The 16,071-nt window shown below is 40.4% G+C and overlaps 1 protein-coding gene across 4 annotated transcripts in view; it reads right to left on the reverse strand.

The window, feature by feature from the left end:
- The window catches only part of TBCK (TBC1 domain containing kinase), a 109,072-nt gene that overhangs the window by 32,289 nt on the left and 60,712 nt on the right, over positions 1-16,071 (reverse strand). For 3 of the 4 annotated variants that reach the window (XM_020796368.3, XM_078376552.1, XM_078376553.1), the window contains 3 exons: positions 14,145-14,230; positions 7,211-7,247; positions 3,215-3,376 (listed from right to left, as the gene is read on the reverse strand). In XM_020796368.3, the coding sequence (XP_020652027.2) occupies positions 3,215-3,376; positions 7,211-7,247; positions 14,145-14,230 (285 nt within the window). The remainder of the gene's footprint in view (positions 1-3,214; positions 3,377-7,210; positions 7,248-14,144; positions 14,231-16,071) is intronic. The other variant, XM_078376554.1, reaches the window with a different exon arrangement.

The raw sequence follows: 16,071 nt of genomic DNA on the forward strand, positions 1-16,071 counted from the left end.
TATATGGCAAAAATATTACTGAAGATTGCTCAAATAAAACGAAGATGAAACCAGCAGCAGAGAATAAAAATGTCACGGCACACATAAGCAGAATAAAATTAGCAACAAGATCCCCTCCCCACCAAAAAACAAACAAACAAACAAACAAAAAAACTAAAACCAGTTCCTAAAGTGTCTGGCAGAATAAAAGATTATATACAGCTCTGGTCTCTATCAGACACCAAACTGTTTTTAATTAATGAAACAATGACTGAAATGCTGCCTAGTGTAATAAGGGCCTGCTTACACACCTGTTTTGAAGCAGGTTGGAGCGGGCTAAATAGCGTCACGAGGAAGTCTGGTACACCATTTGGTGTGATCTTTGCATCCAAATGGCATATGGAGCTAAAGTCCCCCCATTTAGGTAGTTGTCCCACCAGCTTGTTGTCAGAAGTGGGAGGAAACAGGAGGCAGCACCAATGGGGATTTTTGTTTTCTCTTTCAAAGTCACTGGGAAAAAATTCACCTCTTTTCTCCAGCTGCTGATGTTCTGCTTCCCCCCCCCCTTTAAAAAACCAGACATATCCAGCCACAGAAAAAGACAGGAGTGCACAGACACAGGAGGGTTCAGCTCTCCAAAGACAGTTCCCCTGTGTTGCCTTTGGAAATCCTTCTTCCACTCCCCCTGCCGCCACCGCTGCTCTGCACTTTTTTAAATGCCAAGGCAACACATACACAGGCACACAAATACACAGGGGTCCACATGTGCCTCCTTGCGCTGCCTTTGGAAATGGAACACTTCCAAGGAGCTGAGAAAGTGTTGAATTTGTAAAGGGAGCAACCCTCTTATTAAGGCGCTTCAAGATAGTGGCAAAATGAAAGAGGAAGGCTTCATTTGGTCCATTCCCAGTGATCAGAGGCACTAGGGATAAACCAAAACAATCCTACCCACACCAAAAAGCTAGAAGCCTTTTGACCGGGGCCAGAGAGGTGTGGGTAGGAATGCTTTGGGGTGGGGGGTTGGTTTACTCTAGCAAAGATGTCTAATTGCCATCTTTAAGATCACACCAAACCATCTCTGCAGTGCTCCAAAGAGCAGGTTAAATGCCTGTCTGACTGCACTCTGAGGCCCATTGAATCAGTAAGAATTTAGTGAATAATCTTCTCTGTAAGTTCTACTGATTCAATGGGCCTATTTTAGTTGCAAGCTGGCTGTGTAGTCCAGTGGTTTAGGTATTTGGCTGTGGAGCCAAAGGTTGGGAGTTTGATTCCCCACTGTGCCTCCTGTGAGTACAGCCAGCCTGTATGGCTTTGGGCAAGCTGCACAGTCCCAGAATGCCCCAGAAGGAAACCACTTCTGAATATTCTCTACCTGGAAGACCCTGGAAAGGGTCACCAGAAGTCAGAATTTTCTTGATGGTACATAATTATTATTATATTATTTCAACTGCAAACTTACTACATTGAGCAACATTTCAGCCATCGGGGTTTTGTTTTTTTTTTGAAAACTCTTCTGGTAACCACAATAGGGAAATGCCTGTTTGTTTCATAACAATTTTATCCCCATTTTTTTTCCCCTCAGGAAGGAGGTTTATGTCAGCAACAGAACAGAAACAAATAGAATGATAGCAAAGAACAGACTAAAACAATGGAAATGCATCAATAAAAAAGAAATGACAATAGCCCATTTTACACATCAAAGGCCTGATTTAATAAAATGGGAGAAGAAGCAAGAGAGAGCAAGAGCAGACATTGCGTGGCATGAGATCTAGAGATTGAGACTAGTAACTCAGAAAGCCCATCTCACATCCCCATTGAATATGCCTCCTTGCATATTAGGAATAAGAGAAAGGCATTTGCAAAAAATACTTACAGGGACGGGCTCAAAGAAGTTTAGGGGATCATCCCTGCAGTTGCACTACACTCTTCAGAGGTACTTAAGGTGACTTGTAAGGACTTGCACATACGTACCATAGCCTGCGTCTTGAACTTGGGGCAAAACAATGGAATCAGGTCTACAATTAGTTTTCACTCCTGAAGTGCTACAGTGGTGCCTTGCTTGACGATGTTAATTCGTTCCAGCGAAATCGCTGTAGAGCGAAATCGTCATCAAGCAAAATTAAAAAAAAAACATTGGAAACTGTTCAATGTGTTCCAATGGGCGAAATACCTGCTTGTCCAGTGAAGATCCTCCATATGGTGGCCATTTTCTGGTGCCTGTAATGCGATGAATCCGTCCCTAACACAGTGGGGAGCCATTTTCTACAGCCGGTGGCCATTTTGAAACCCGATGATCAGCTGTTTGCTGATCATCGTAAAGCGAAAAATCAGTTTCCGAAAAGGGAACCGATCAACGTTAAGTGAAATTCCCCCATCTAAACATCGTTTTGTGATTGCAAAAGCAATCACAAAAACTTCAATGTTAAGCGGATTTGTCGTCAAGCGGGGTAATCGTCCAGTGGGGCACCACTGTATGTACCTCCAAAGCACCTAATCTTTACAGTTCTAAGCTCAAGAGGAAGGCTGAGGCTTCATCTTGTCACAACAGACTGACTGATACTCAAGACACTTAAAACACTTTAGAAGCACGGGACAACTGTAGGGAGGGTATCTCATCTATTCCAACTTCAATCTCTGTAGGCAGATGGAAGCCCCCTATACCAGACTGATGATAGGTGATGTACATGATGTATCCAGCTGTAGAATCTGGCTAGTACAGATTAATTTATACTCTATCAGGAGCAAGTGTGTGATCTTATGTTTTGGCATTCACCCCAATAGTTTAGTTTTACATCATTATTATAACCTTACAAATCAGACAGCTAATTTTGCCACACACTCCATAAAACTCAAACAAATGCTAGCTACTGCTAATTCAATGTCTCTTCGGATCCAAACAATCCATACTATCTCGAGTATTTTCATCTCAGCTAATGGCTAGAATCCTATTAGTTATGCCAGTGATATAACTCCATCAGTCTAAATCTCAGATACAAACTGCTGCAAATTAACATAGGCATTTGTTATCACACACCAGTAACCTTGCACATGACAGCAAATGCCTACACACATTTCTGAACTTGCATCAATTTGCTGAAATTTATGATGATGGAATTACTAAACTGAAGTCTAGTCAATACAGAAAACTGAAATTCTGAACAATACAACTATCATAACAGAAGTGATCTAACATGGAAACAAGACAAAATCAAGTATAAAGATGCGCTTGATATACCTGGTAAATCAGAAAAGAGCAAAATGCATTCGTTGAAGCCATTGGAGAGAAGTCGATCTCTCAGTTGCTGTAGAATAGCCACTCCAATACAGAATGGGAAGGAAGAATTTCCAAGTAGCAACGTATCCCACAGATGGAAGATTTTGTGCAAAGGAAAGACATCTGCAAGGTGGCAAAGAATTATTACTTAGGATTTACTATGTTGCAAGGCTAAAAATCTTAAGTGATCTATTATTAGTACATTGATCAGACAACCTGCTGATAATGTTGATTCTACTCAACTGAGATCATTGGTCTCAAGGTTTTCATGCCAAACAAAGGCAATCAGGAAGCTATTGTAACAGGGTGAAAAGGTGAATAAAATTACAGTACTTGGAGACTTTTATATCTATTAGCATTGCCTTGCAATGGTGGACAGGAACTTTATGAAAGGGCCTGTGCTGAGCCCAATGTTCTTGGCAGAAACTGAGAACAAAGGGCTATGCAAGTAGAAAGACAAGGATTAAGGCACAGTGATTAACTAGAATGCAAAGGAATTCATGATGCTGGTAATGTCATCATGATCGGATTATAAACAAAGTACACATAACTCCTCCAAATCAATGAACAGGGAAAACTAATCAAAGATGTATGGATGTGAACAGATGGCTAAAATGCAGATTTCTGACAAATTCGCCATATTTGAATTTCAGATAGGTTTATCATTGTATCAACATTACAACATAATCCTATACACTAAACTGAATAGGTATATTTCTAGGTAAACATATTCGACTGCAGTCCCGGGTAGGTGGGGCTTGTCAGTCAGGGAAGGCAGCCCATCTAGGAGAAGGAAAACTCCACTCACGGAAAAGGCTTCAGAAGTTAACCTCGAGGCAAAATCCAGAGCTGGAGTCCCAAAGGCAGTTTGTATCGTTCTGCCAACTCCTGTGATGTTGCTGGAACCAGTTGTATTGGCTCTTGCCTTTCCATTGGACCATTTCAGCAACGTGGAGAGGGGGGATCTGCTGCTTGGGTAACAGCCTATCCTCCATATTACTTTACCCAGGCTTCATGCTCTGGAGAGGACACTCCTCGATTCAGAGCATGTTACCATAGTCTCTCGAGACTGAAGGATGCCTATGCTATGCTAATACTGTATACAATAACAAGAACTTCAATAATATTTAATTTATGAAGTTCTTTTTAAAGCCACATCATGAAAATTCTTCTTTTATGCCACAACTTAGTATCACTCTTTCCCCACACACAGCAGCTATGAAACAAATATGAATTAATTCTTTAGAAAAATGTTTATACTGAACTTAGAAAAAGTGTGCTGTTTATATACCACCCCATAGAATTTAAAGCACTCTCTTGGTGATTTAGATGTTAATTATGCAGGCTACACATTGCCCCTCCCCCAGTGAGCTGGGTACTCATTTTACCAACCTCAGAAGGATAGAAGGCTTGAGTAAACCATGAGCCGGTTTCCTAAGATTGAACCCCAGGTCATGAGCACAGTTTTGGCTACAGTACAGCAATTTAATCAATGTACTGTAAAAAATACCACAGATACACCCCAAATCTCCTTGTTAAGTATATGGACTACTACACACAGCTGCGGATATTGATGATAGTATTCCCTGCAGATTATGTGCAAAATAACCACAAAGCTTATGAACTTTTCAATGCATCATAATTTCTCTTGTAAAATACAGTGGTGCCCCGCTTAATGATTACCCCGCTTGACGACGAATCCACTTCATGATGATGTTTTTGCGATTGCAATTGCGATCACAAAACAATGTTTTAATGAGTTTTTTTCGCTTCCCGACTATCGGTCCCCTGCTTCGGGAACCGATTCTTCGCATTACGACGATCAAAACAGCTGATCGTCGGGTTTTCAAAATGGCCACCGGCTGCTTAAAATGGCTCCCCGCTGTTTTTAGGAGGCATTTTTCACTGCACAGACACCCTATGGAGGATCTTTGCTGGACGAACAGGTATTTCACCCATTGGAACGCACTGAACGGTTTTCAATGCGTTTCAATGGGCTTTTTTAGTTCGCTGGATGAGGATTTCACTCTACAGCGATTTCGCTGGAACGGATTATCCTCGTCAAGCGAGGCACCACTGTAATATTGAGGTCCATCTTAAGAATGGTGTCCTGCACATTATGAAACATGTATCCATGTGTGGTTAAAAGAACTACTGCTTTGAAAGACAGCACACAGCTAATATTAAGTACACATATCAAGTTTGTGATATGCATAATAATTAGAACTGGTAAAAGTCAGAGAAGGACATAAAGCAGCATGGGAAAGTTTTTAAGATGAAAACGCTAAAGAAATAAGTACACATTACTAAACTCTCTGAAATAGTTACTTAAGCTTAAAAAATATTGGGTCCCACAAAGCAGTTCCCTTCTAGTCCCCGGTGTCCTCCAGGTGTGTTGCATAGCATTACCTCAGCTCTGTGATCACTGACCCATACAGGCAGGGGATCAAGGTTCTGGAGTGATGCGTACAGTTCTGGTTGCCACACCTCAAAAAAGACATAGCGGAACTGGAAAAGGTGTAGAAGAGAGCAACTAAAATGATTACTGGGCCGGGGCACCTCCCTTATGAGGAAAGGCTACAGTGTTTGGGGCTCTTTAGTCTAGAGAAAAGGCACCTGGGGGGGGGGAACGACATGATTGAGATGTATAAAATTATGCAGGGGGCGGATAAAGTGGATAGAGGGAATCTGTTTTCCCTCTCACACAATACCAGAACCGGGGTAAAAGGTAAAGGTTCCCCTTGACATTTAGTCCAGTTGTATCCGACTCTAGGGTGCGGTGCTCATGCCCATTTCCAAGCCGTAGAGCCAGCCAGTTTCTGTGGTTACGTGGCCAGTGCGACTAGACACAGAATGCTGTTACCTTCCCACCGTGGTGATACCTATTTATCTACTCACATTTGCATGCTTTCTAACTGCTAGGTTGGCAGGAACTGGGACAAGCGACGGGAGCTCACTCCGTTGCATGGATTTGATTTTACGACTGCTGGTCTTCTGACCTTGCAGCACAGAGGATTCTGTGGTTTAACCCATAGCGCCACCATGTCCCACTCAGAACCAGGGGGCATCCTCTCAAATTGAGTTTTGGGAGAGTGAGAACAGACAAAAGAAAATATTTCTTTACTCAGTGTATTGTTACTATGTGGACCTTCTTGCCACAGGATGTGGCCTAGATGCCTTTAAAAGGGGATTGGACAGATTCCTGGAGGAAAAGTCCACCGCAGGTTATAAGCCATGATGGGGATGTACAATCTCCAGGTTTAAAAGGAAGGTACCTCAAACAGCCAGATGCAGGGGAGGGGGATCAGGAAACAGGTATCTAGTTGTCTAGTGTCCTCCCAGAAGCATCTCGTGGGACCATTGTGAGATACAGGAAGCTAGACTAGATGGGCCTTTGGCCTGATCCAGCACGGCTCTTCTTATGTTCTTGTGCCCTCTCTAAGGTGCACGGCTATGTGCGACTCCACCGCTCTCCACACAGCATTCTTCCTCCTCCACACACCCACAGCAATCATTTCCAGCCCCTTTGATTCAAGCTGCAATGGAAGCTGCACAGGCAGAATGGAGTCGCACATGTGGGTCACACACACAAGGGGGGAATTAGAGGGAACATTGCAGGAGATAATTTGAATTTTAATCCAACACATCTGGGGGGCACTAGGTTTGAAAGTGCTGACCTAGATTTTTAAAATAACAGGCTTTTAAGTCTTCCACACCCCTTGCATTAAATTCTCAGAACTTGGAAAATATGCCTTTTAATATTACAATTCACAGCATCCCTCAGCCAGTGGCCATGGTGGCTGGGAGAGTCTAGGAATCACAGACTGCCAAAAGTAATTTTCTTAAATTCTTGAAATTCTAGACATTCTGTTAGTTAAAATGCAAATATGTGTATACTATGAAGAAGAGTAAATGAAGCTGCATTGTGCAAAAAAAATGAGAAAATATCATACTTACGTGTAAACATTGTCAGAAACCAAGGAATGGCATACAGCTATACATGAGACCAGCAAGGGGAAAAAAGTAAGATATTGTTAAAAACAAATGCTGGCAAATTTTCTATCCCACTAATGTCCTAATTTTATCATCTTCTATTGTAAGAAGTGTGAGAAAGTTCTCAGGATCGCAGATAAAAATCTCACTTATGGATATCATTTTAGCAATTCTGCAATTTAAACACCTAAATCTGAACTTACATTTCTAGAACTGTACAAAAAGTATAGTTTTAGCTTTGTGTAGGGATATTAGTATGCCTTCCACTATTTGCTCCTTTTATTACAAATTTTGTGCACAATTTATTTAATGTACAAAATTCCCTTACAGAACAGGGAAATGGGGCATTCTCTCCCTACTCTCAAAATGGGGTCTTCTCTGCTTGCTCTCTCCAATTTCAAGGCACAATCTTAACCTACAGACACTCCTATCCAAGGAAAAAATTATGGAAGGGAGGCATTCTCTCTCTCTTTCTGAATCTAGATGTGTGGTAAAATGATGGAGGAAATGCTTTCCAGGACTGAGGACAAACACATTTAATGCATCCCAGCTGCCACAATGTGGTCAATCACCAGGAAGTAAATTAGTTCAAAGAAACACAGGTTTGTCAGCTCTGTAAAGCAGGGCTGAGGAAACTGTGTTTCTTTGAACTAATTTACTAATTGCATTGATAGCCCACTTTTCTTTCAAACAACAGAAAGCTCTGGTTATGGTTCTTCTCATCCCCGGTTTTATTCTCAAAACAACCCTATGAGGTGGGTCAGGGAGAGAGAACCTGAGGTGCCCAAGTGGAGACCATAATCTGGATGTTGTTGTTGTTTAGTTGTTTAGTCATGTCCAACACTTTATGACCCCTTGGACCAGAGCACGCCAGGCCCTCCTGTCTTCCACTGCGTCCCGGAGTTGGGTCAGATTCATGTTGGTCGCTTCAATGATACTATCCAACCATCTTGTCCTCTGTCGTCCCCTTCTCCTCTTGCCGTCACACTTTTCAAGCATCAGGGTCTTTTCCAGGGAGTCTTCTCTTCTCATGAGATGGCCAAAGCATTGGAGCCTCAGCTTCAGGATCTGTCCTTCCAGTGAGCACTCAGGGTTGATTTCCTTTAGAATTGATAGGTTAGTTCTCCTTGCAGTCCAGGGGACTCTCAAGAGCCTCCTCCAGCACCACAATTCAAAAGCATCAATTCTTTGGCAGTCTGGATGAGGCATGTCTAAATCTAACACTCCAACCACTACACCACACTTGTTCTCACAAGTGGAAACCCTTATGTGTAGACACTCTTGTGCTTTGTTTCTCCTTTTCTATGCTTTTCCTCTTTTTCATTTCTGTTTTTTTTCCTTTGCTTTTGGAATACTATAATGTTGTGTTTAGACAATGTATATCTCCATTTGAGCCATTATCTGTTTTCCCCCTCCTTACTTTTGGATTGTCAATAAAATATTAAAAACAACAAGAAGTGAAAACTCTTGTTGACAGACTCCAACTCCAGTCATTACTGACCATTGGGCAGGCTTGCAACACTTTGGAACTCACTGCCTGTTGATGAACTCTAAGCTTCCTCCCTTCTGTCCCTCATGAGGCATGTTAAAATGGAGTTGTTTAAAGAAGCTTTCAGAAACATCCTCCCCATATGAGATGTTCCTTGACCCATCATGTGTAAACTTCATTTGATTTAGATATGACTGTCAAGGGGGTTATATTAATGTTTGTTTTGCTGTTGCTATTTGTGTCTTTTGATTTAGTGGTGTAGGTATGTGTTTAACTCTTGTAAACCACCCAGAGTACACTAGCTTACCACTAGAAGGGGTCGTAAATAAATGCGACATATAGAAAAAATTGAAATAAAATACTATACTGGCTGTCACTGATGTCAAAGGAACACTCTACAGTTCTGTTTCAAATGCTATTTGTTTCTCAAATATTTCGCTTCTGTTTTTCAAATATTTTGCATTGTACTCATTACCTACAATGCCTGGGATACAATGGAAATCATTTTTAAAACACAGTTACATAAAATTTCAGCCATGGGAAAAAATCACCACAGTTTTTCATAAAGAAAACTACGATCAGTGGCATTTCTTACAGAGATAATGATGTCCCTTTACAGGGCTGATCACTAAGATACACCTAATATTACTGATAAACTAGTCACTCCAGTGAAAAATCACAATCAGTGGTGCATAGATTCTCTCAGTCATTTCATCTGCAAAATTCAAGGAGCAGGAAAGACCATAAAGGTACAAGCCCCCCTCCCAACCATTTCATAAAGAAAACTACGATCATTTTTATGTCTTATTCTGTCTTAAGGGGAGAAAAAACAGATACTTTTAACTCAAAAGAAAAGGACATTTAAGAATCTGGCTCAAACATTTTTCAAATTTGTATTTAGTGCAAACAGCTTTTGTTGCTATGTGGTGAAATGTATTCTTAGTACACACTGCCCTCTACCAGTCTCACTCAAGTATCACCAAAATGTCCTGTTTCAATTGTTACTAGTCTATTTTCAGAGCTTTCAGTTTTAAGATGGAGTACACATTACATGTCTGTGCAAGGGGCCCATATATGTTTGGCAAAAATAAGGCATGTTTACCATTGAAGAAAGACAGTTGCACAGAGCCTTTTGCTGTTCAGTGTATTGCTACTTTACTTGGTGCACCTGCAGAACAATCCTGTGATGTAAATCTTGCATTCACTTTTTTTTGGTGGAATTTTTCTGTCAGAAAACAATTTGTGAACAGAAAATTGAACTGAGGTCAAACTGCACTCTGGGCCACTGTTCCAAATCAGCTATGTTAAAAAAAATCTAACGATTTTCCATTTGAGTCGTGTTCTAACCACTTCTGAGCATTCTCTACCTGGAAAACCCTGGAAAAGGGTTGTCATAAGTCAGAATCGACTTGATGGCACATCATTGTTATTATACCTGAAGGACTGCCTCCTTCCATATGAACCTACCCAGGAGTTAAGATCTAGCCGGGGGGCCTTCCTGAAAGAGCCATCCCTCAAGGAGGTAAGAGGGACGGCTTGTAGACAAAGGGCCTTTTCGGCAGCTGCCCCCAGACTATGGAACGCTCTCCTGAGTGAGATTCGCCGATGCTGATGACATTTCGGTGCCAAGTCAAAACCTTCCTGTTCCAGAAGGTTTTTAATTGAAATAATATCAACCGTGGGTCCTGATGGCAATTTTTAGAGTATATATTTTAATTGCATTTTAATTGTTTTATCTTTTTACTGCACTTAAATTGTTGCAAGCTGCCCAGAGACCTTTGGGTAGTGTGGGCAACATATAAAATTTAAATAAATAAATATTATTGACAAATAATACACAGATGCAGGAGTAGGGTAATACCTTTATTGAACCACTAAAAAAAATTCACACAAACTGAAAGCTTTCATGAGTAAAAACTCACTTCTTCAGCCTATGAACCACCTCTTTGAGGACAGTGCATAAAAACTACGAGTCTCAAAAATTCATGGCAGATATTCATGCTGAGTCTGCTTGTATGTGGAGAGTTAAAGTCAACTGGGCAGTGTGGTTTCAAGCATTCTCCCTTGTACAGTAGTATGGTTTGAATTTCCCATCCCAAACTCCAAACAAGTGAGAAATGAGGTTTTTATTTACAAAAGATTGCAATTTGTGTGATTTCTTTTTAGTGGTCCAAAAAAAGTATCACCTAATCTTGCATAAATACTATTGAAATATGAAAAAGCTTCTAGTTTATAATAAGCATTCTCTCATATAGGTACATAAATTTTTAAAAAAACATTTCAGGTGTTAAATATATATAATTTATTTAGTTTATGGAAAGTTTTTTGTAGAAAAAAGATTGGGATTCTAGTAGTAACTTTGCTAAATGGTTAATGGGTAAACAGATCCAGAAGCTATATTATGGCAGGCCAAAACCGGTGGCCTGTTTTCATAAGTCTCTTTAAATGATGAGTGGCACAACTTCTTTTGGTGGTAAGAGTCACTTAGTTTATGAGTACAGTGGTGCCCTGCTTGACGATTACCTCATTAGACAAGGAAATTGCTTAACGATGAGTATTTTGCGATTGCTATGGCGATCACAAAATGATGTTTGTATGGGGTTTTTCCGTTTAACGATGATCGGTTCCCTGCTTCGGGAACCGATTTTTCGCTTTACGATGATCACAACAGCTGATCGTTGGGTTTTCAAAATGGCCGCCTGCTGTACAAAATGGCTCCCCGCTGTGTTTTAGGACGGATTCCTCGCTATACAGGCACTGGAAAATGGCCGCCCTATGGAGGACCTTTGCTGGACGCTGAGGTATTTTGCCCATTGGAACGCATTGAACTGGTTTTCAATGCATTTCAATGGATTTTTTACTTTTGCTTGATGACGATTTCGTTCTACACCGATTTTGCTGGAACGGATTATCCTTGTCAAGCGAGGCACCACTGTAGTTTATTTTCATGTCATGATCAACTGGTAAATGTGTGCTTGAGCATACAGTCACACAATGGTAGTTTTCCTTTCCATCCTTCTCACTGCATATGGTCTAAATGTGCTTTTCATGGTCCCCCAATATGTCACAGTAGATGTGGGTTGCAGGGGGCAATTTGGTTTACCAGTTATGTCCACTTCTGGTAAATCGGTAGTTTTAAAAATTGTTCAGGGCTGTGTATCCAAAGAACACCAATAGATACACAGCCCTAGACAATTTTACAAATTATATAAAGATTTTGAAAAATTACTTCTGCTTTCCCTATAAACTGTACATAATACTTAGAGCACAATTTATGAAGACCTGATGTCACTAGGTATTTGGTAGCATTCAATATTCTAAGAGCCCTGTAACATGACAGCAATGGAAAAGAGCCAAAAATAATCTCTCTCCCAGCAGGAACATGAAAGATTAATCAATGTTCAGTTGGATAGGATTAGTACTGAAGCATGAAAATATGGTTCATATTATTGCTCAAGTGTGTATCCTTCACCTTGATGGATCCTGCAGAGTCACAGGTAAGGAAACACAATGCAGATTTTAGTTTCCAAGTGACAAGCAGAACTCCTTCTGTTAGGCTTATTGTAGGCTTGCAAACTTATTTGCATGGAGAATATTGCTTTGGAGATAACTTGTTTCTTGTGCAGTTACATTTTTTCACAACTTCTCTCAGTAAAACGTCTTCAGATTGTAAAGCTCCTTATAGCAAAGATTGTGTGAGTCTGTAAACTGAGCTCAATACTCCTACAGTGTATGCAACTCAAGTGGGCATTGTGTTCGGACAAATCTGTAAAAACTAATCAAACTAGGATACTTTGTATTTCTGGGGAGATGACAGGGTGAAGGAAAAAGCCCAGAAGCAATTACCAAGGATCCCTCTTGTTAAATCTGACACTTTCCGGTAGATTAACTTTTTTAAAATGTCCCTACAGAATTACCAGCGAGGAAGGGGAAATAAAAACCAAGGAAGATGTTGAACTGGCACCAATGAAGAGAGAGAGTATGCTCTTTGCCTTAAAAGTGAACCTTCCTTACTTTTCTTGCTGCAAAATAATTGATGAGATCATATAAGCCAATAGTGTTGAGAAACTGATTTCTGCAGTTATCCCACATCATTGCAGCCACACATGAGCAGCTGAAAGGGGCTGCCACACCACTAATTTCAGATGCAGAGAGGAGGAAGAGGAAGTAGGGAGAGCTAAATGCCCAAAAATGTACAGATAGGACTGGAAATTTATCAGTTATTTTTGTTGAATAACTTCAGAGAGGGCTGAAGAAGAGAGAGAATGGGTGCATGCATGTGTGCATGGCTACAAAATTGGGTGCTAGAAAAATGCAAGAGTTAATTGTCAAGAGTCTATCCAAACACAATGATATTTTTTGGTGAATAACTTATTGTAACAAAGCTGGAAATACTAAGCCAAGGTATTTGCAAGATCCAAAGGTGTAATTCCACTTGGTTTTGTTATTACAGTGGTGCCCCACTTGACAATGACCCCACTTGATGATGAAATCGCTGTACGATGTCTTTTTTTGATCGCTATAGCGATCGCAAAACAATGTTTCTATGGGATTTTTTTCACTTGATGTCAATTCAGTCCCTGCTTCGGGAACCGTTTTTTTGCTTGACAACGATTTTCCCGGCTTTGTAAAATGGCTTCCCTTCACAAAATGGACTCCTTCCCTTCGCAAAATGGGTGTTTTCCGGATGGAAGCTTCGCATTATAGCAAATTAGAACAGCTGATCGGCGGTTCTCTATGGGTGATCTTTGCAAAACGAGCAGGTATTTCCCACATTGGAACGCATTAACCGGTTTTAAATGCATTCCAATGGGTTTTTTAACTTTCGCTTGACGACAATTTAGCTTAACAGCAATTTTGCTGGAACGCATTATCGTCATAAAGCAAGGCACCACTGTATTCAGAATCAATTATCCCCTCCTTCTTCAGTCCACAGTGAAGTCTAAAAATCTGCACCAAAATGTTGAGAACTTTTCAGGGGGATTGTAGTAGAAGTGAAGTCCCAAGCTTGACCAATCTTGGATCTTGGTCAGTTTCTACTAGGACTGCACCCATATGTCCACTTGCTTGGAAGGAAACCTCAATGAATTCAATGGGATTGACTTCTAAATTAATCTGCACGGGACTGTGTCATAAAACAATGTATAGTATCAAGCTCAGCTAGGCAAGAGTGACTGGAAGTTATGTGGAAAATATCAAGGGACTAATTGACACACTGGTTTGAAACTGACAGCATGTTATGTGGTGCAGCCGCTTCAGTACAAGGCTAATTGCCATGGCTAATGTGCTCAGGTTATGAAGTTATGAAATGTTTTCAACCGAGATATGTGGCAACAAATCTTTACACCTGATCCCGCTTCCCTCTCCAGCTGCCTTCATTAAACATTTATTGGAAGTGTTTCCACTTACATCCGGAATGAAGCCAATTTCGTTGAGATGGTTACTCAGTTCAGGGTCATGGAATGCAATCATCTGGGAGAATACCGTCAGATATTCTGCAAAAATGAGAAAAAGGAAGGGAAAATCTTCTGACTAGGAATTTAACCTTCAGGGCCAGAAGCAGTTTGTTTTGTAGAGTCTGCATTATTCCTTCACTTAAAATCAGTAACACACCAAACAAATGAGGAGCAGAAATCCTGCAGAAGATATAAATTTTGCATAGTCTACCTGTAAAACAGCAGAGCTGGAAGATTTCTACAGGATATTCAGAAGTTTATTTCATTTGCTTAAAAATTATTCCTTTTCAAACTGAATTTTTGCCACTTATAGGCTTACTGTGGTTCTTCAGTTTTATTAATCACAGTTTACGGCCATCTGTTTGAGTTGTAGCAAATCAGATTACGTAAACAATAAGACCACCAAAGAGTCTTGTGGCACTTTAAAGACCAACCAATTTTAATTTAGGTAAAGTAAAGCCATGGCCCACATTGAATAAGCCTTATCAAAAGTTGCTAATGTGGCCACTCCCTGGAAACTGTCAGACTAGGACTACTACATGTGTGGAAGGGGGTTTTATTGTTATATCACCCATCCCCTGCTATCTTCCTAATTCTAGACCACTCCCTACCAATGGGGAAAATGGCCACCATGTTGGGAGTGAATGTGAAACCTCACCTTTTTGCCCACGCTAATCTAAATCCAGACAAGGGCTCAACACAAGTAATGTGAGTAATTAAAAAGTAGGACAGCTATACACCTCACCTTTCATTTGATATTTAACTTGACAATTTAACTTATTTAACTTAATTTGATATTTAACTTAACCCTTTCCCAAAAGAACTGGCCTTTGAGCCATAATTCAAGTTGCAAGCCATTAGTACTGGCAATTTAGGTGGGTCAGTTAAAAGGAACAGTTGATCACAATCCTCTTTTCTTACTTTTAATTTTTGCAGCAAAACATGAAGTAAGGCTTTCATTCTGCACTTCAGTACTCCTCACTTTATTTAGCCTTCTCCACTGAAAGTGTGAACATACTTACATTTCTAATAAATTCATCAACCACAGGTAAAGTATTTAACTCTACTAATCACATAAACTCAGCTAATGTGCTGATGAAAACTAATTTACAATTAGCTGCTAGAAAGCACATTACTTTCTAAACAATGGATTCGTGCTTTCAGCGGTTCTACATGGATATGCTATACCTTGTTAAAATATCATTTTTATTCAAGTAGCCAAGCTAATAAAATGTGCCTGACATGTGGGATTACATGGTTAATTAGGTGTCTATTCACAGCAGACATCCTTCCATGAAAATACATCAAGCCAGATTCACCCAAACAGCACTGGCTAAGATGACGCAAATTACTCCTTCAGTTAATTTTATATTGTATAGTCATAAAACATTAAGCTGGACTTGCATTTTTCTATGCAAATGGATTTTAAAAGCTCTTACTGTGACCGTGTAAGGACAAAGCTGTGAAACTAAAGCTATTGGCTAAAATTATCTTGCTTGGGTAGTAAGTCCCAACTGAAGTACACCGATTGGATCAGTGGAGATTTAGCGAGACAACGCCTTTGTAAGTTCCAATAACTCAATGGACAACTTGGTACACTTAGTACTGTTGCTTAGCATACTAAGCAACAGGACTTTAGCCATGTCTCTGTTCCATGTTGTAAAGTTAGCATCTCCCATGCAATCTTTAGAAGAGCGGAGAACAACCAAAGCTTTCAGCAAGAAGGGTACAGAAACACTGTACAGTGGTGCCCCGCATAGCGACGTTAATCTGTTCCAGGATTAACGTCGCTATCGGGATTCTTCGCTATCCTGGCGGGGAAAACCCATAGCAACGCATTAAACTCCATTTAATGTGTTCCTATTAGGGAAAAACTCATT

The sequence above is a fragment of the Pogona vitticeps genome, chromosome 5 (genome assembly GCF_051106095.1).
Source record: "Pogona vitticeps strain Pit_001003342236 chromosome 5, PviZW2.1, whole genome shotgun sequence".
Lineage (NCBI taxonomy): Eukaryota > Metazoa > Chordata > Lepidosauria > Squamata > Agamidae > Pogona > Pogona vitticeps.